Here is a 15,394-nt window from a genome sequence, read left to right on the forward strand (position 1 = left end):
TCTTTCAAGTACACACCATGTGAGGTGAGTCACCCCCTACACCATATGACCACCCTCACCCCAATGCTCAGCATAAGAGTTTTTTCGTATCCAATATTTTCTTCCAGATTCATCCTGATCAAAGCCTACAAGCAGCACTGCATGATGAGCCCACTTTTTTTGTTCATTTGCAAGCTGCAACAGGGTCGGAGCAGGGAAACCTTCAATGTGAGTATCCCACTTGTGTATCGTCTGAAACTGTCATTCGTCACAATCTCAACAACAAGCGGGTTGACGAGCAAGGCTTTCTGAAAAAGCATTGATATTTGGAGCCACGGCCATCCCACCACTAATATTAGCTACCTTTTCTAAACCAACATGCTTAAATTTCTTGTATCGCTTGTGCAGAGATTCCTTCTCCATCTTGGGATCAACGTTCCAAAATGTAAAAATGTAAAGTTGACCCGCATAGCAACTGTCGTTTCTCCCACAAAGGTCACAGTCAACGAGTTGTTGCACAGACAACTGCCCCATAATCCATGTCTTGATGTTGTGGAATCCCTCGCTGCCCATGGTCGAGGTGATATAGCAGCATCCACATTTTTTCTGATCTCTAACATCAGTTACAACCTATGTTCCCGCCAGTCGAATCTTTTGGGATTATCGGAGCCACTGAAGTCATTCATGAACACTTTTGTCAAGTTGTGTCGTTTGAAAAAAATCTTCCTTGCCTGAAAATATCTTCCGCATGTGTCGATCTAAGTATATAATCATGTTACCACTAGGAGACCTATGGCCAGCTTGGTGGGGGGGGGGGGGCAATTGCCCCCAGCCTTGGAACATTTTGTAAAGAATGTTTGTTATGAAGGGCTTAGATTTGAAACCTTTTGCTTTATTAATTGGATTAGGGAAAGCGTAGGGGATGAGCTTGAATCTTAGGAGGTGTTTGGTTGAGAAAAAGGTAAAGCAAATGGTGACATAATCATAATACGATGGTAACAAAAACAAAAACAAAATATGTTTTGTTTCGTGGACGTAAACGGAATGGAAAAATTCGGAAGAGTCTGAAAAGCGAAATTGGTGCCTCTGCTCCTCTCATATCCAGCCGTCAACTTCTCCGTTGTGACGTGGAGAATGAGGAGACGGTCCACGATGGCCATCCCGGCTGCGTCACCCCACCCCAGTTGTGTGTTGGCGCACTTCCACTGGCGGAGGCGCCACCGCAATCCATGCTTCATGCATGTTGCCGATGCACAATCAAGAACCATATCAAATAAGTGGGTGCTCAGTCACTGATTTGCATATCGTCCCCTCATGGCCTCACAAGTCACAACCTCCTCGCCAGCAGGAACAAGAACGTTCTCACCGGCCAGGTCAACGCCTTCTCACATGCCAAAACCAAGCCGATCACGGCCGGTGTTGGAGGACCTTCTCGCAAGAGGCCAAGCTACTCCATGGAGGATGGGTCGACATGGGAAGGAGACATGCCTCGTTACCTAGGGAAGCTGAGTAGGAAGGTGCAGGCGCAGCGAGAAAATGACTTCCTCTCTGCCTCCGGTATCACCTTTGTTAGAGGAGATCTTGGGCGGTATCAAATAGATATGTACAGTATACGATTTTGTGGTAACTAATTACGAGCCAATGTAAACAAGACAACCATATCATTTTCAAGTTGGAGGCAATCCGCGAACCAAACACCTCTTTAGATGTACAAGTGCGCCTCTACGAATTTGGGGATATCTTGGTGAGGATTTTTTAGCAAAAAATCAAAGTAGAAGGCAGCTTTACGTTTTCCTTTTTGAGGACAACCTATTGGTCGATAGAAACTATCACAGGAATGTTTGCTTGTGCAGGAAGAGATCCCAGCCACAAGTGGCGCCCCAAACTAAGAGCAAAACAAAACCTAGCAAGGTTGCGAGAATCAACATTTGTGCTCCTAGTTTCAAACATGAAATCAAAATGAATAAAACAAGACTGCCCAGTGATAAGCTCCTGATCTATAGCTCCTGTTTCTCCCTTCGCCTTCTTATATCTGACATGGCATTCAAGCAATCCGAGACAACCGACAGCTTCTGAATTGACAATCCCTATCGGAGGTGCCTTCCATACCGGGTGTTGGACTTGTTGAGTTTCTCCTCTTCTCACTTTTCCTGATATCATTAGCCGGCAAAGAATGTAAAGCCAGCCGCCAAAACTATATTGTTGGCAATCTACTGTACATTGCTTGTTGATGAATTTGGCCTTATTATCTGCTCCCTCTTTTAAAATAGAAGGTGTATTGATTTGTTTAAAAATCAAATGTTTTTATGCTTGCCCAAGTTTGTATTAAAATATAGTATAATCTACAAAACTAAATATAAAATATAAATAAAATTGTTATTATCTACAATGATAATTTTCCTCTATAAACTTGGTCAAAATTCAAGAAGTTGGACTTTAGAACTCAACATCAGCCCACTGAATTTAAGTACACACAAAGCGCAGTACTTGTGGCAAGCTGCTATTTGCAATGTGTAAAAACACGAGCACACTGTAATACTTCATACACATGAGTCTTTGAATACACACTTGACAATTCCATTTCCCTTCGATCCTTGGCAGCACATTTTAAGAAATACATCGCTTTTTGAGAGGGACAAATATAATCAGCCAGATTAGAACGAATTGCAGTTGAAAATGACAAAAACTACTCAAAACTGGGATGCTCAGAGACAAGAATCAGGAGCGATTAGCCTGGTAAAAATCGCCAGCGCCAAGGAAAACATGCTTCCCTAGCAGCAGATCAATTGGGGGATAGCCTTCGATGCACTTGACCGTAATCTGCAAGAACAAAGTCAAAACATATAACAAGAGTCAAAGGATACACATCATGAACATCGTTACAGCGCTGTAGATTCCCTACCTTGCCATTTCCAGTCTGGAATTCGTTCTTCAATCTGGAAATGGACCTTGACAGCAAATACACTCTCAACGCCTCAACGTGGTTACTGTTGCCTGTTCCATTCAAAGTCACACATACATCATTCACATGATTTCTCGGACAATGCATGGCTGCTTTGGAACTGCCCCCTTGAAAAGAAACAGGGGTATTTAATTACCTGAGGCGTAGGAAAGGAGATCAGCTGCGAGCACAGGCATGCATCTTGCAATGTAGATGACAAATGACATGTCATGTACAGTATGAGACTCCTCGCAGATGACAACCTGCAAACCCCACAATGACATTGCAATGGAAAGCGTTACAGCCATTTCAAATTACTACAGCACCATGGTGCTTACTATTTTCAGCAAGCCAGTTTGTACGATGTATACGAAATAAATGATAACCAATGACAATGTAAACCGACTACATGATAGGATCAAAAACGTAACAGCACAAACACGGCCCAGCTGCTTATGCTCTCAATGTTGGTCAACAATCCAACCTCTGGTCAACTTTGGTGTTTATTATGATGTGAAACCAAATTTTTAATTAGTCCAATTACCAGAGTCTGCTAAAGAAGAAAGTATATACCTCCAGTGTACAATAAACTATTGAGATACTTCAACAAAAAAAACTATGAGTAAACGTATTAAAAATTTCAAGTGGTTTACTAGGATGTGCAATTTAAATTGATCTGATGATGACTGATATAGGTTTTAAAGGTTGAAAATCCAAGCTCACCATATCTGATGTTGCCGCTGCCTTTGGAACTAGTGAATTACCAAGCACGTCCCTAATATACTGATCCTGCACACAATAATAATAATAGCTTTCGTAAAAAAAATGTTCCAGACTCTGAAACAAGAAACTTTATCTGAAACAATTCAACAGACCTGTGACTGCAAAATTTGTTCAAGTGTATTGCTGTTCTTGTCTACAGACTCATAGTACACATCAATTAAGTCTGTAGGTTCAAGCTGAGCAGTCTTCCGTAATTTCTGGATTCTGTTTACAACCTGAAAAGGGTTGCTCATGAATTAGGAGACCAGACTGTTGACTGTTCATCAAAACAAAACTAGTGAATTTCCAGCATGATGTGTGTCAGACAAAATTATTGAATTTTCAGGCATTGAGAAAATGAACCTATGTGATAGCAGACACAAACGTCTATTGTAAATTAACGAAAGACCAACACAATCTGTGTGAAACACAAACCCAAGAGCACCAATCCTATACAAAGGAGAAAAAAAGACTACCTCTCGAGCCACCCCAGCTTCGATCAATGATTGATCGGCTCTGAGATCCAAAATGACCAACACATCACCTATAAAACAAGATATTGATGTTATCCATAATAACAAAACTATTAGAATGAAGTGACATATTTATGGCGTACCATCTCCCGCGGCATCAATTTCCTTCTCTGATACATCCACAGGACGCTTGAACTGTCGGACCACCTAATAAAGATACAAAGTTAAGCAGGTAAATTTCAAAGACATGGTGAAAAGCGATGCAGTGGGTTCAGCGCCAAAACTAAAGTTTAACTTCATGAAGGGTCATGACTCATGAGCTTATGATAATTAGGAAGGAACGCCATGTATTATCCAGGCATTCAAGTAATTAGGAATCTTATTTCACATCTTACTGAATACAAAAATCAACTAACACAAGTTTGAGGAAAATTTAACTACACAATATCACAGATGTATCTTCTTGAGATAAACTGAAACTTTTCAATTCCCATATCTGCTAAGAATAAATCACGTCTTAAAAATGATGACCTGAGACTGAAGCATGTAATATTACCTTAATATCGTCTAGCGTCAGGCAATGACCAAGGAACGAAATCTTTCCGCTTTGCTCAAAGGATAAGATTTGCTCCTGGGTCATTTTCTTCACTTCATTTGATACTTTGCCCATGTCCTTTCCTAGTCTTTTACCTAGCACACTGAGAAAACAAAAGGTACTGAGCAATGCGTAAAAATGGCAACAATTCTCGTGCATTTAGGAATACATACCTAAAATTGGGTTCTGCCCGCAGAGAAGCATACTTCATGGGATCATTACATGGAGTCACAGTCTTAACATTCATCTCCTCCATGACATACTACACAGTAGAAAGTATATTGTTTCAGCACTAAACACTAACACTGAGCAAAGAAAGACTACACGTAATGAAAACTAAGCAAGTATTTAAGGCAGTTACATAATTTCAGAACAAAAAAGATTACAGGTATATCTCTGAGTTTTGGCTTTATGAACAAACCTCTTTCAGTTTTCCAGTGATGTCTTCAAGAAATTCACTGTCAGGGTGAACAACCACCATCTCCCTGAGATTTTAAATTGGTTAAGCAACGATAGTATGATGCCAAACAGAACATGTTTTTTAGAATACATGTTGAATAATAAACTGAATTGCAACTTGGACCATCTGATATTGACACATACACTATTCTTCGAGTTGCTATATAACTGTACCAATGCTATGACAACTACCACAGGTATTCTTCGGCTTGGAAATACAAGGGAATTCAAAAAATACAACTAAAACTGCACATGCTATGACAACTACCACATCCAAAAAGAATACAGACTTATATTGTTGAGAAGACGAAAAGCTAATACCAAAATATGCACACAAGGAAAAAAATCCTTGAAATTATCTTTTATCATTACATTGCAGCAATCTGCAGGAAAATAGAGATGGCATAATACAATGACAACAACCTAACCTAAATGTCCCTACATAAAAACAGTTACAGAAAATTAAATCATGCAAATGGAGTCAAGACCTACTTCAGTGGCGTTTTGAGAGCTTTGCTGTGCCGTTCCCGAATATTGCGCGCAAGATCAATGATGGTCATCATCCTAGTTACACTTCGCTCAACACGCTCATCTCTCTGATCATGTGGGGAAACAAACAGAAAATGAGCTTAAGTAACATATAAGAAAACAAAGTACTTTCCCCATTTCTAGTTATAGGGCACATTTTGGTAGAGCACATAGAATAAGAACCCTCCAAAGTACGCACGGCAGAGGGCAGAAGTACCCCAGTACCCTTTAATTACGATATGAGCTGTGCATGCAATGAATAGAGCTTGGGACATTTCAGTGTGCAAATGAGAGAGAGAGAGAGAGAGAGAGAGAGAGAGAGAGAGGGAGAGATGACGAGAGAGTTGTTGAGACATCTATGCATGTTGTAGGACAGTGAGAGAGAGAGCATTAGAGGGTGATGTGGGTAAATAAAGCTTTATAGCTTCTTTGGTCCTTGTGTTCACCTTATATAGTGAAAAATATAGAAGGAAACTATGTGCAGCGTAAAAAGAGTTGGAAAGAGTGAAGACTGTTTGGTGAGAAAATTTTACCTCCCCAGTTGTGGAAGGGAAACTGCAAAAATGAATGCTCTGCTCTGATTTACTTGACGCTTTCCGCAGATTTTGGTAAAGAACTTCAGTAAAGAAGGGCGTAAATGGAGCCATCGCCACACAAGTTGTTACAAGTGCCTACATAATTCATGGTTAAGATGCCTTAGAGAACCGTAGAGAAAAACAACAAAAGGTGCATTTTGCATTAGCAGTAATCAGCAGGAACAAAATCATCAGAACACCATCTGCAGACTAGTCAGTAGAACACCTTAAGAGGTTTTAATATATGAATACGGCACTGAAGGATTAAAATTCCACCACTGCATCAACAATTTGCAATAGTCTATCAAAAAACAGTCCAAACTGTATATTGCTAGATATTTACTTACATGGTAGAGAGTTGAAAGAGAAATTTTGCAGTCTTCTTCTCCAGTACGTCCTTTTAACCGTTTGCGGTTGAAGCGCACATATATATTGGTAAGATTGTCAATGTATTTTACCAAATATGGCACAACCTGAAGGGATAAACTAGCTATCAAATTTGGCCATAGCATGGGAAGATGAAAACATGACCAAGTAAAATATCCAGAAAAAACTACCGTGTAAAGCCGATATGCATCCATCTCCTGATGAACAAAGCTAACCAGACTTTCAGTTGCAGAATGTATCCAGTGATCTAATACATTGGATGACTTCCGAAGTGAAGCTTGATCAATTGGAGAAAATGCTGTCAAACCCTCAACTTCAAGCCTCTTTGCATTTTGGACAAGAAATCTATAAGCATTATACCATGGGAGGAAGACATCTTTCACCTGACAAAATCAAAATATGTTAAGCGAGAAAATGTACTCTTCATAAAGAAACCATATAACTGGAGGATACGATAATTGACATAATCTACATGCAGACCAGTAGCCTGAACATATATTAATATAATGGAGCCTAACATGTTGAAAAGACACTTACAACACCAAAAACACCAATCCTTTTAAATCGTAGAGACTCCGCACGTACAACTGGAGAATTCACCAAATACAGTCTTAAAGCATCCTGCAAAAAGGAAATAACTCAGACAAATTACACAATCACAAGCCTTGAGAGCTCCAAATGCATGTAGGTTCAGACAAAACAGTGATACTGTACACACTAAAGCATCAGTTATATAAGTGAAAACTGAGCAGCAACCATGGACTTTCAAATAGACACCACTTACCGCTCCGTATTCATCAATGACTTCCATAGGTGAAGGGTAATTCTGTTTACTCTTGCTCATTTTCTTCCCATCCTCTGCCAAAACAAGACCATTGCATATAAGATTCTTAAAAGCAGGCTTCCCAAATAATGCCGTTGATAACACCATCAAAGTATAAAACCTGCAGGATGAAGTCAAAACATGAATGAGGTGAGATGGTAACATGAATGAGTAGCACATGAAGAAAAATATACTACTCAATTAATTTGAGACTTACCCTTATAAGTGCATATTTAAAGTAACATATTAATATGCATTTTAGACCAATGGAAGTGAAGTTTCTGCCATTAATAAGTATAAGGAACTGTGTACTCATTCATTTTGCCCATCAAAACCTCAAAAAGAAAAGGTAGTGACAAGTGACAACTGTAAGAGCACGGCAGTATTTGATAAGTGAAGCCAGATTATTGTTACAAATTCACCAAGTACAACATGAAATAACAAGTACTGAATTTTTCCCCCCAAAAAAAAGGATGCCAAAAGGCGATTGACCAAAGAGGAAAAAAAAAGGGTATCCTAGATGATGCCAATAGACATAATTCATGTTGATCTTACAGTTACAGTCTTATTTTTGGAATAACAGCTCTCTCTTCTGCGCAGAATATCAGGATTTTAAGCCAAGTATTGTAAAGAACTAGCCACGATATTTAGCTCTTTTTTTGTGGTGCTGCGTATTTTGTTAGTTTGGGGGCCTAGGTATTGCTATGCTGTGCATATTTTGGGCTGGTCTTGAAATTTTATCTTTGCCAAATTAATCTGAATATTCCATGTTGTTTTGATGCCAAACAAGATTTTGATCACATGAGTGGTGAACGTAAGGACTGGAATGAATAGCAAAGGCCCTTAAAAATCGTATTCATTGGCAAGAACATGGTAACAATAACTGTAAATCAAAGATTCTGAAGGGAGTAGCGAACCATCCACGTGTTTGGTCCAAGCCCTCAGCCACAAAGTTGCCAGGGAAATTCTTCTCAAATAGTTCACGATTCTCAAATGGATAATGAATGTAGGCATATGGCATGGACCCACTCTCAAACCAGCAGTCAAAAACCTGAAGACATCACAACTGTTGCTGAATGAGAACCAGTAAAAATGAATACATTGATATGCAGTCCCAAACATTCACACATATATGACAGTTGACAAGTAAACTCATAATCTTGGAATGAATAAGCAGCAATAGAAAATAATCTTAAGAAATGCAATAGAATATTTAGCAACAATAATAAAATAAAATCTGTAAAATGTGTGGGGTTCTCACATAGACATTCCAAAGATATTACTTAATCAAGTCTAAGAAGGCAATTCCATTACTTGACTGACATATACGATTTATTTTCAAACCCATATTATAGATTACAGAAATATTAATTAGCATCTAGATGACCTTAAATCTACTATCCATGATCCACCTTTGTCGCATTCCCTTTTCCCTACAAATCCAGCCTCCCTTATACTTCCTCCTAAGCCTCTATTTCTTAATTATATTAGTAAGGACAGAGTTCGACGAAGTTTCTACTGAAACAGATAGAACAAAGTAGGAGTACAACATAAATGTATACGATCAGAAGGTAGGAAAAAGGTACTATGCGTCAATATAAAAGAATATGTACTGGACAAGTGAGGGTAAGGCATCTAATTGTGGGTCGAAATGAACTTACATCCTCAACGCGCTTGAGAACCCCAAACTCTGGTCCTCTGCTAGAAGGAATTGTAATATCATCAACATGGTGGCGGTGAAGATCATTAACCTGAGCACACACAAAAATAAGAATGCTTCCAGGAAGTTCGCTATTGTTTCAATTTTTCAATTAAAATAGAATGAAATCAAAAGAATATTATATCCAGCCACAAATAGCACAAACAAATATTTGAAATCAATTAAAATAGAATGAAATCTATCTTGCACAGTAGAGATATTAACCTTGACGCCAGATAATCTTTCAAGTTTCTCAATGGAATCCATAACTACAATTTCTTCACCATCTTGGCTGATCCACACTGGAAGTGGAGTACCCCAGAATCTACTTCTGCTAACAGCCCAGTCCCTAGCACCTTCTAGCCAGTTATGGAATCTCTTTTCCTGCACACATTCATTGTTAGCAAAGAATTATTGGTCAAACATACTGTACCACATCATCTTTCACCTTTCATAACTATTAGCACGACCTTTCAACCAAATTGGCCTCTCCAAGCAGTTTCATAACATTCAACTAAATTGTATACAAATATTTAGTGCAAATACTGGAAACAGGGACTGGCATCAAACTCTTGACACTTTTTTAGTGCAACCAAATGACATAAATTTCAGAAGTCACATCACTTCCAAAATTTTAGTTCAAACTCTTGACACTGGAAACAGGGTAGGGAATAGAAATTGTTATAGCGACAATGCGTACATTGATGGAACAACCAAGAGAGCTGCAGGTACATATCCAAATGAATAAGGATATTTAAGCAAATTGGTGGTAAGTGTCAGATTTAGCGGTCATTCCATATGTATGTTAGTATACATGATCAAGTGGCTAAGAAGGGTACATCCATACGACGTCTCCGTAACCTGACAGCACTGTCACAGCTAGAAATGGTAACACACCTTGACATAATCTGGAACCCAGTAGGTCTCCTTGTTGCATTCTAGTAACTGATCCCTGATCTTTTCAACCTTGATAAACCTACAGAAAATCTCTATCAAACCTATACTCAATAAATATAAGTAATGCAATTGGGAAACTGTGATGGACGTAAAAGCGGAGGAACACAGCTAACAAAAGGTGAACACAGAAGATTCAACAGAAAGCATATCATGTAATGATGAAGTCAGATTTCATAAAGGGATTGCTCCATGTGGTAAGAAGAACGTAAAAATGGATTCAGGTATCAGGTGTACTTTAGAATTAGGAAAGACAAAGCCTTAGTTGCTAACTTAAAAGCAGGCAAAACAATGAATGTGCGCATTGTGGAATTCACATATAGAGGGAAATAAATTTAGTCAGATCACAATCAAATTTATTCACATCTCACGGAAGAAACTTAAAAAAACAACCGATGATTTGTAGCAAATATAGGCTCATATATACACACATTTGAGGTGAGTTCCCCTGTAACAATCTGAATTCTAAGACAAAATAAAAGAATGTCCCGCCCCAAATAGCATGTGTTTCTTGTGGTGTGTTAGCTCATGTACAACAGAAGTTATCGCCAGTCAGCACATAGACAAAATAATTTGCACAGTAGTAATAGAAGATGTTTACCAGCTTGGAACAGCCCGGTAAATAAGAGGAGTGCCCGAGCGCCAACAATACGGATAAGAGTGCTCAATGCTCCCTTTGCTAACAAGTCTTCCTTTATCCTGTTCATGTAGATTATCAATTCTAGGGCCAATATAAACTATCCAACTTATGCAATAAACTTTACTGAGGTGCCTTCAAAACAATGCACAGTATTAATCTAAAATAACAAGACAAAATATGTTGACAAAGTAAAGCACGCTCATGCCTGCGGTCTACAGCGTACACTACCATAGGTTGAGATGCTCATGCTATGCACCTGATTTCCTTTTGCTTGGATCTCTTGGAAGGTTATCCCAATGACAAATATGATAATACATCAAGAAGTATGCACAAGCTTATAAGATTGTAAAATACTACTGTCCAAAACTTTATAATGATTATTAATGTCTTGTGCAACTAGATTAGAACCCAACTCCAAAATCTGTATGGTAGTTACCAGTAATGCTGAGCAAGCAACTAAATGCACATGTGTTATTAACAGCTAAGATGCCATTGAACTCTAGAAAAACAACTTACCTTAACAGCATTGATGATATCCTTGTCAGCCTCTTTGACATGTCGCCCTTTGAACTGAGATATCTTCTCAATGAAGTGACCATCATCATCAACAGCGACAACAAGTCCACTAGCCTGGACGGAAGCAGACAACATCAGACAGAAAACAAAGAACATTCAAGCAAGTCCTGATCGCAATAGATTAGATGTGAAAGATGCATGCAACTTTGATTGCTTTTGGTTAAAAAAGCAACACATGACATTGCAATCTAGAAAACTACATTGATCAAACAAATAGTACAAGCGTTAAAAGGCAGCCCCTTGAAAAGTTCGTTAACTAGGCATAACAGGCTGCAAAACTACATGGTAGAAGGCATGCAATAAACAGTGGGGGCACAGCATAGAAGAATAAGATAGATGAATCAGATAACACTATTAAATGCTTGGGAGAACACATAACAATGTTCTTCAAGACAAACTATGGACATTGAGAAATATTGCATTATTATACACTACCCAATAATTTTGGCATACAAAACAAGTACTCCATCCGTTCACTATTATAAGATGTTTTGGATAATTTAATATGGACTACATACGGACTGAAATGAATGAACAAACACACTAAGAAGTGTCGATATATATCCGATTCAGAAAAAAGTTAGAACGCCTCATAATAAATAGTGAACGGACGGAGCAGTTCACATGGTCTACTATTTTCTCTCAGCCCCCAAGGCCTTAGCAACACAGCATGTTAATTACAAAATACTCAAATAATATCAGAGAACTATTCCAACCTCAATAATTCCAGCACTAAGGCAAACGCGATGATCATCTTCACCAAATGCAGGAGCACAATGGACAACACCGGTTCCACTATCATCAGTCACATAGTTATCGGCAATCACCCTAAAGGCAGTGTCTTGAAGCTCCAAGAAAAAATCAAACAGAGGAGTGTATCTGCGACAAGAGAAAACCACAGTAAAGACATAGAAAATCTCTAGATAGGCTATGAAATTCTTGATAGGTGACAATAGAACGGGAATTTGCCGACCAGTTGCAAAATTCCTGATAGACTGAACGTTAAACACAATGTATCTGTGGACTAGTCAACCAAACCCATATATCAAAAAGAAGAAATTTCTAAAGATTAAACTTGAAAATCCAAAAATAAATTGGTGTGGATTGTTTAGCTCTGCCAAATATTAGCACTGAAGTCTGACAGGAACAACATGTGACTACCTAAGGAGCATTGTTAAGTATTATCTCCATTCCGAATTATAAGATGTTTTGGATATTTCAATATGGACTACTACGGACTGAAATGAGTGAACAAACACACTAAAACGCGTCTATATACATCCGATTCAGAAAAAAGTTAGAACATCTTATAATTTAGAACGGAGGTAGTAGTTACGAATACCTCCAGGTATAAAAAGCGATAATGTAAAAGTACTTTCCTTATATTACTGATAAACAAATCCCATGGCTAAGACAGAAATAGAAGATAACTCACTTTAGGCCTACTAGGCTTGAGCCAGGAATCTTCGCCAATAATTCATATGATTCAGTATCCAAACCACCCTGGACAGCTTCAGCATTGCTTCCCTTAGAAGGTGCTTGTTTCTTTCCAGAAGCTTTGGCTTTAACTGGCAACTGCCCGAGCCTACTTTCTGCAACGATGTATACTGTTCCATTTGACTTGTCCTTAACCTGGCAACACAGCATGCATCCTCAAAACAGAAACAAAAAGCATAGCGCAAGTAGAGAAGAGCCTCAAAAACAGAACTCTCTTGTGCACAATGACTTAAAAGTGATCTGCATGCATGGTCACATGGAGCAAAATAGACAGGCGGTATGACAAATATGCCTCTCATTTGCAGCAAACTAGATACAGTTATCACAAAAGGAGATTAATTATATCAATATCACTGTTACAACATAACTCAATTAAGAAGAGTTAAATAGCCTTTGTGTACGAACATTAGGAAAATGTGCAATTGGCATTGTTGGAAGGTATATGCTTCTCAACAATGGTACTGTGATACATGAGGCATTAGCAAGAATTGGCAAGGAGAATTTTGTTTTTGGAAGTTGCGGCAATATCCAGGTATCCACTATATAAAGACACTAATAGCATGCATTGCACATGCAAGAGCATTGCAGAGACAGAGAACAAGGCATAGTAATTTAAGAATAAGATAAAGTGAATACTTGTAATCTACCATACATTACATAATATGAAAGCAGCTGATTCATCAAAAAAAAAAATGAAAGCAGCTGATTGACAAGCTCATGTTAGCCTTGCATTATGCCGTACTTTAGATAAACATCCAAGGTTAATAGCTTGAGGTTGTTTGAGTTAGAAAATTTCTCGGTATCTTCAGTTTTTCGTTGCATTTTCTAATTTGTTTTCGGTACAGCTCTGCTCCTTGCAACGAGGTTTTCAAGTGTGGACTACTGTTAACAGTCAGGAAACTCAACAACAGTCGGTAGCATTACAAATATGAACAAAAAATACCCAGAAAAACAGAGGAGTGCTAACCTTGGCATACACAAGATTGGCATTGACACACAATGCTAGGTTGCTTGGGAGTGTCCAAGGCGTTGTAGTCCATGCAACGAGAGCTGCATTGTCCGCATCACCAACAACAGGGAAAGACACCATCACTGCTGGGTCTGGGACGGTCTATGACATGATTAAAGAGATGGTTACTACAAGCTGCAACAACAGACTAGGAGTATGAGCTAAACCAGGAACAAAGTTGATCAATTACTCACCCTATAGTCCAGGCCTGCCTCGAAGTTTGATAGTGCAGTTTTGCAACCTGTGCTGTAAGGCATCACCTGGAACAAGAACAAGAGTTCAGGACGATTTGAATTTCAAGGGATTCCTTACAACCAATTAAGGAAGAAAAGGCTATAATCACCAACACTATGTGTGCCTTCCATTATTCTTCTTTTCGAAAGAATAGGGAGGCAAGTTCTACAGAAACAACACTTGCTTCCCATAAGAGGGAATTTCAACGCAACAAATACATTCGAATCAGTGCACAATTTAATTTGTTAGTGGCAAGTGGCAACCCCGCCCCAAAGGCCACAAACACACACAACCCCCAACTCACCAGTCACCGCACGAGAAATGGAGCATTTGCTATGCGGTTACCGCTCTATGTCATCAGAACAGGAACAGCATTAGCTGTGAAATAAGAAGCAGCTTTTGTCCACCATTTCTAGACATTGGCTACTTAATCTTCTTACTGACACATAACAGAGATTGCAATGTCATTCATAACAGTTGACGGTTGCAGTGTGATTCCAATTTCAGACATAGATATCCCCAAATTGAAAGCAAATCAGACAATTAGATGCGGTTGCACAGTTCTGAACATAAGAAATTTCCATTTCCATGGAGCGTAAGCTTGTCCATACCACGCTCTAGAAGTCTGGACTCGGAATTAGGCAAAGGAAGCACAGATTCAGTGAGCGAGGCTCTACCTTGAAGCCCTTGTAGACGAGGTCCTTGTCCCAGAGCTGGCCGAAGACCCACCAGACGGTCTCCATGAAGTTGATGTCCATGGTCTTGTAGTCGGCCTTGAAGTCGATCCACCGGCCGGTGCGCGTGACGACGGCCTCCCACTCGGCGACGTACTTGGTGACGATGCCGCGGCAGGTCTCGTTGTACTTGGCGATGCCGAGGTCGAGCACCTGCTGGCGGTTGGTGATGCCGAGGAGCTTGTCGATCTCGAACTCGACGGGGAGGCCGTGGCAGTCCCACCCGAAGCGCCGCATCACGTGCCGCCCCCGCATCGACTGGTGCCGGGTCACCACGTCCTTGATGGTGCCGGCGAGGATGTGGCCGTAGTGCGGGAGGCCGGTCGCGAAGGGGGGGCCGTCGTAGAAGATGAACTCCTCCCCGCCCTCCGTGCGGCGGAGCTGCTCATGGAAGGCGTCGAGCTTGGACCACAGCTCGAGGACGCGCTGCTCCTCCAACGGGAAGGAGAAGTCCTTCCCCTCGCACACGTCCTCCATGGCGGCGGCGGCGGCGGCCTCCGCGCCGGCGGGGAGTGCGGGGGCGGGGGCG

General features: G+C 40.0%; 1 protein-coding gene across 1 annotated transcript; it reads right to left on the bottom strand.

The window, feature by feature from the left end:
* Window positions 1-2,399: 2,399 nt before the first annotated feature.
* LOC119342140 (isoleucine--tRNA ligase, cytoplasmic-like) lies at window positions 2,400-15,388 on the bottom strand. The gene is made up of 27 exons (XM_037613978.1): window positions 14,809-15,388; window positions 14,092-14,157; window positions 13,856-13,999; window positions 12,827-13,023; window positions 12,108-12,270; window positions 11,332-11,445; window positions 10,777-10,874; window positions 10,119-10,197; window positions 9,447-9,605; window positions 9,184-9,273; window positions 8,440-8,573; window positions 7,484-7,643; window positions 7,237-7,320; window positions 6,870-7,082; window positions 6,660-6,785; window positions 6,271-6,408; window positions 5,702-5,805; window positions 5,172-5,235; window positions 4,924-5,012; window positions 4,712-4,853; window positions 4,299-4,362; window positions 4,159-4,226; window positions 3,796-3,918; window positions 3,644-3,709; window positions 3,078-3,183; window positions 2,882-2,973; window positions 2,400-2,799 (listed from the first exon to the last, which is right to left on the bottom strand). Exons 1-27 carry the CDS (start codon window positions 15,340-15,342, stop codon window positions 2,698-2,700), a joined length of 3,519 nt encoding a protein of 1,172 aa, XP_037469875.1. The 5' UTR covers window positions 15,343-15,388; the 3' UTR covers window positions 2,400-2,697.
* Window positions 15,389-15,394: the final 6 nt, after the last annotated feature.

Source organism: Triticum dicoccoides, chromosome 7B (genome assembly GCF_002162155.2).
Source record: "Triticum dicoccoides isolate Atlit2015 ecotype Zavitan chromosome 7B, WEW_v2.0, whole genome shotgun sequence".
Classification (NCBI taxonomy): Eukaryota; Viridiplantae; Streptophyta; class Magnoliopsida; order Poales; family Poaceae; genus Triticum; species Triticum dicoccoides.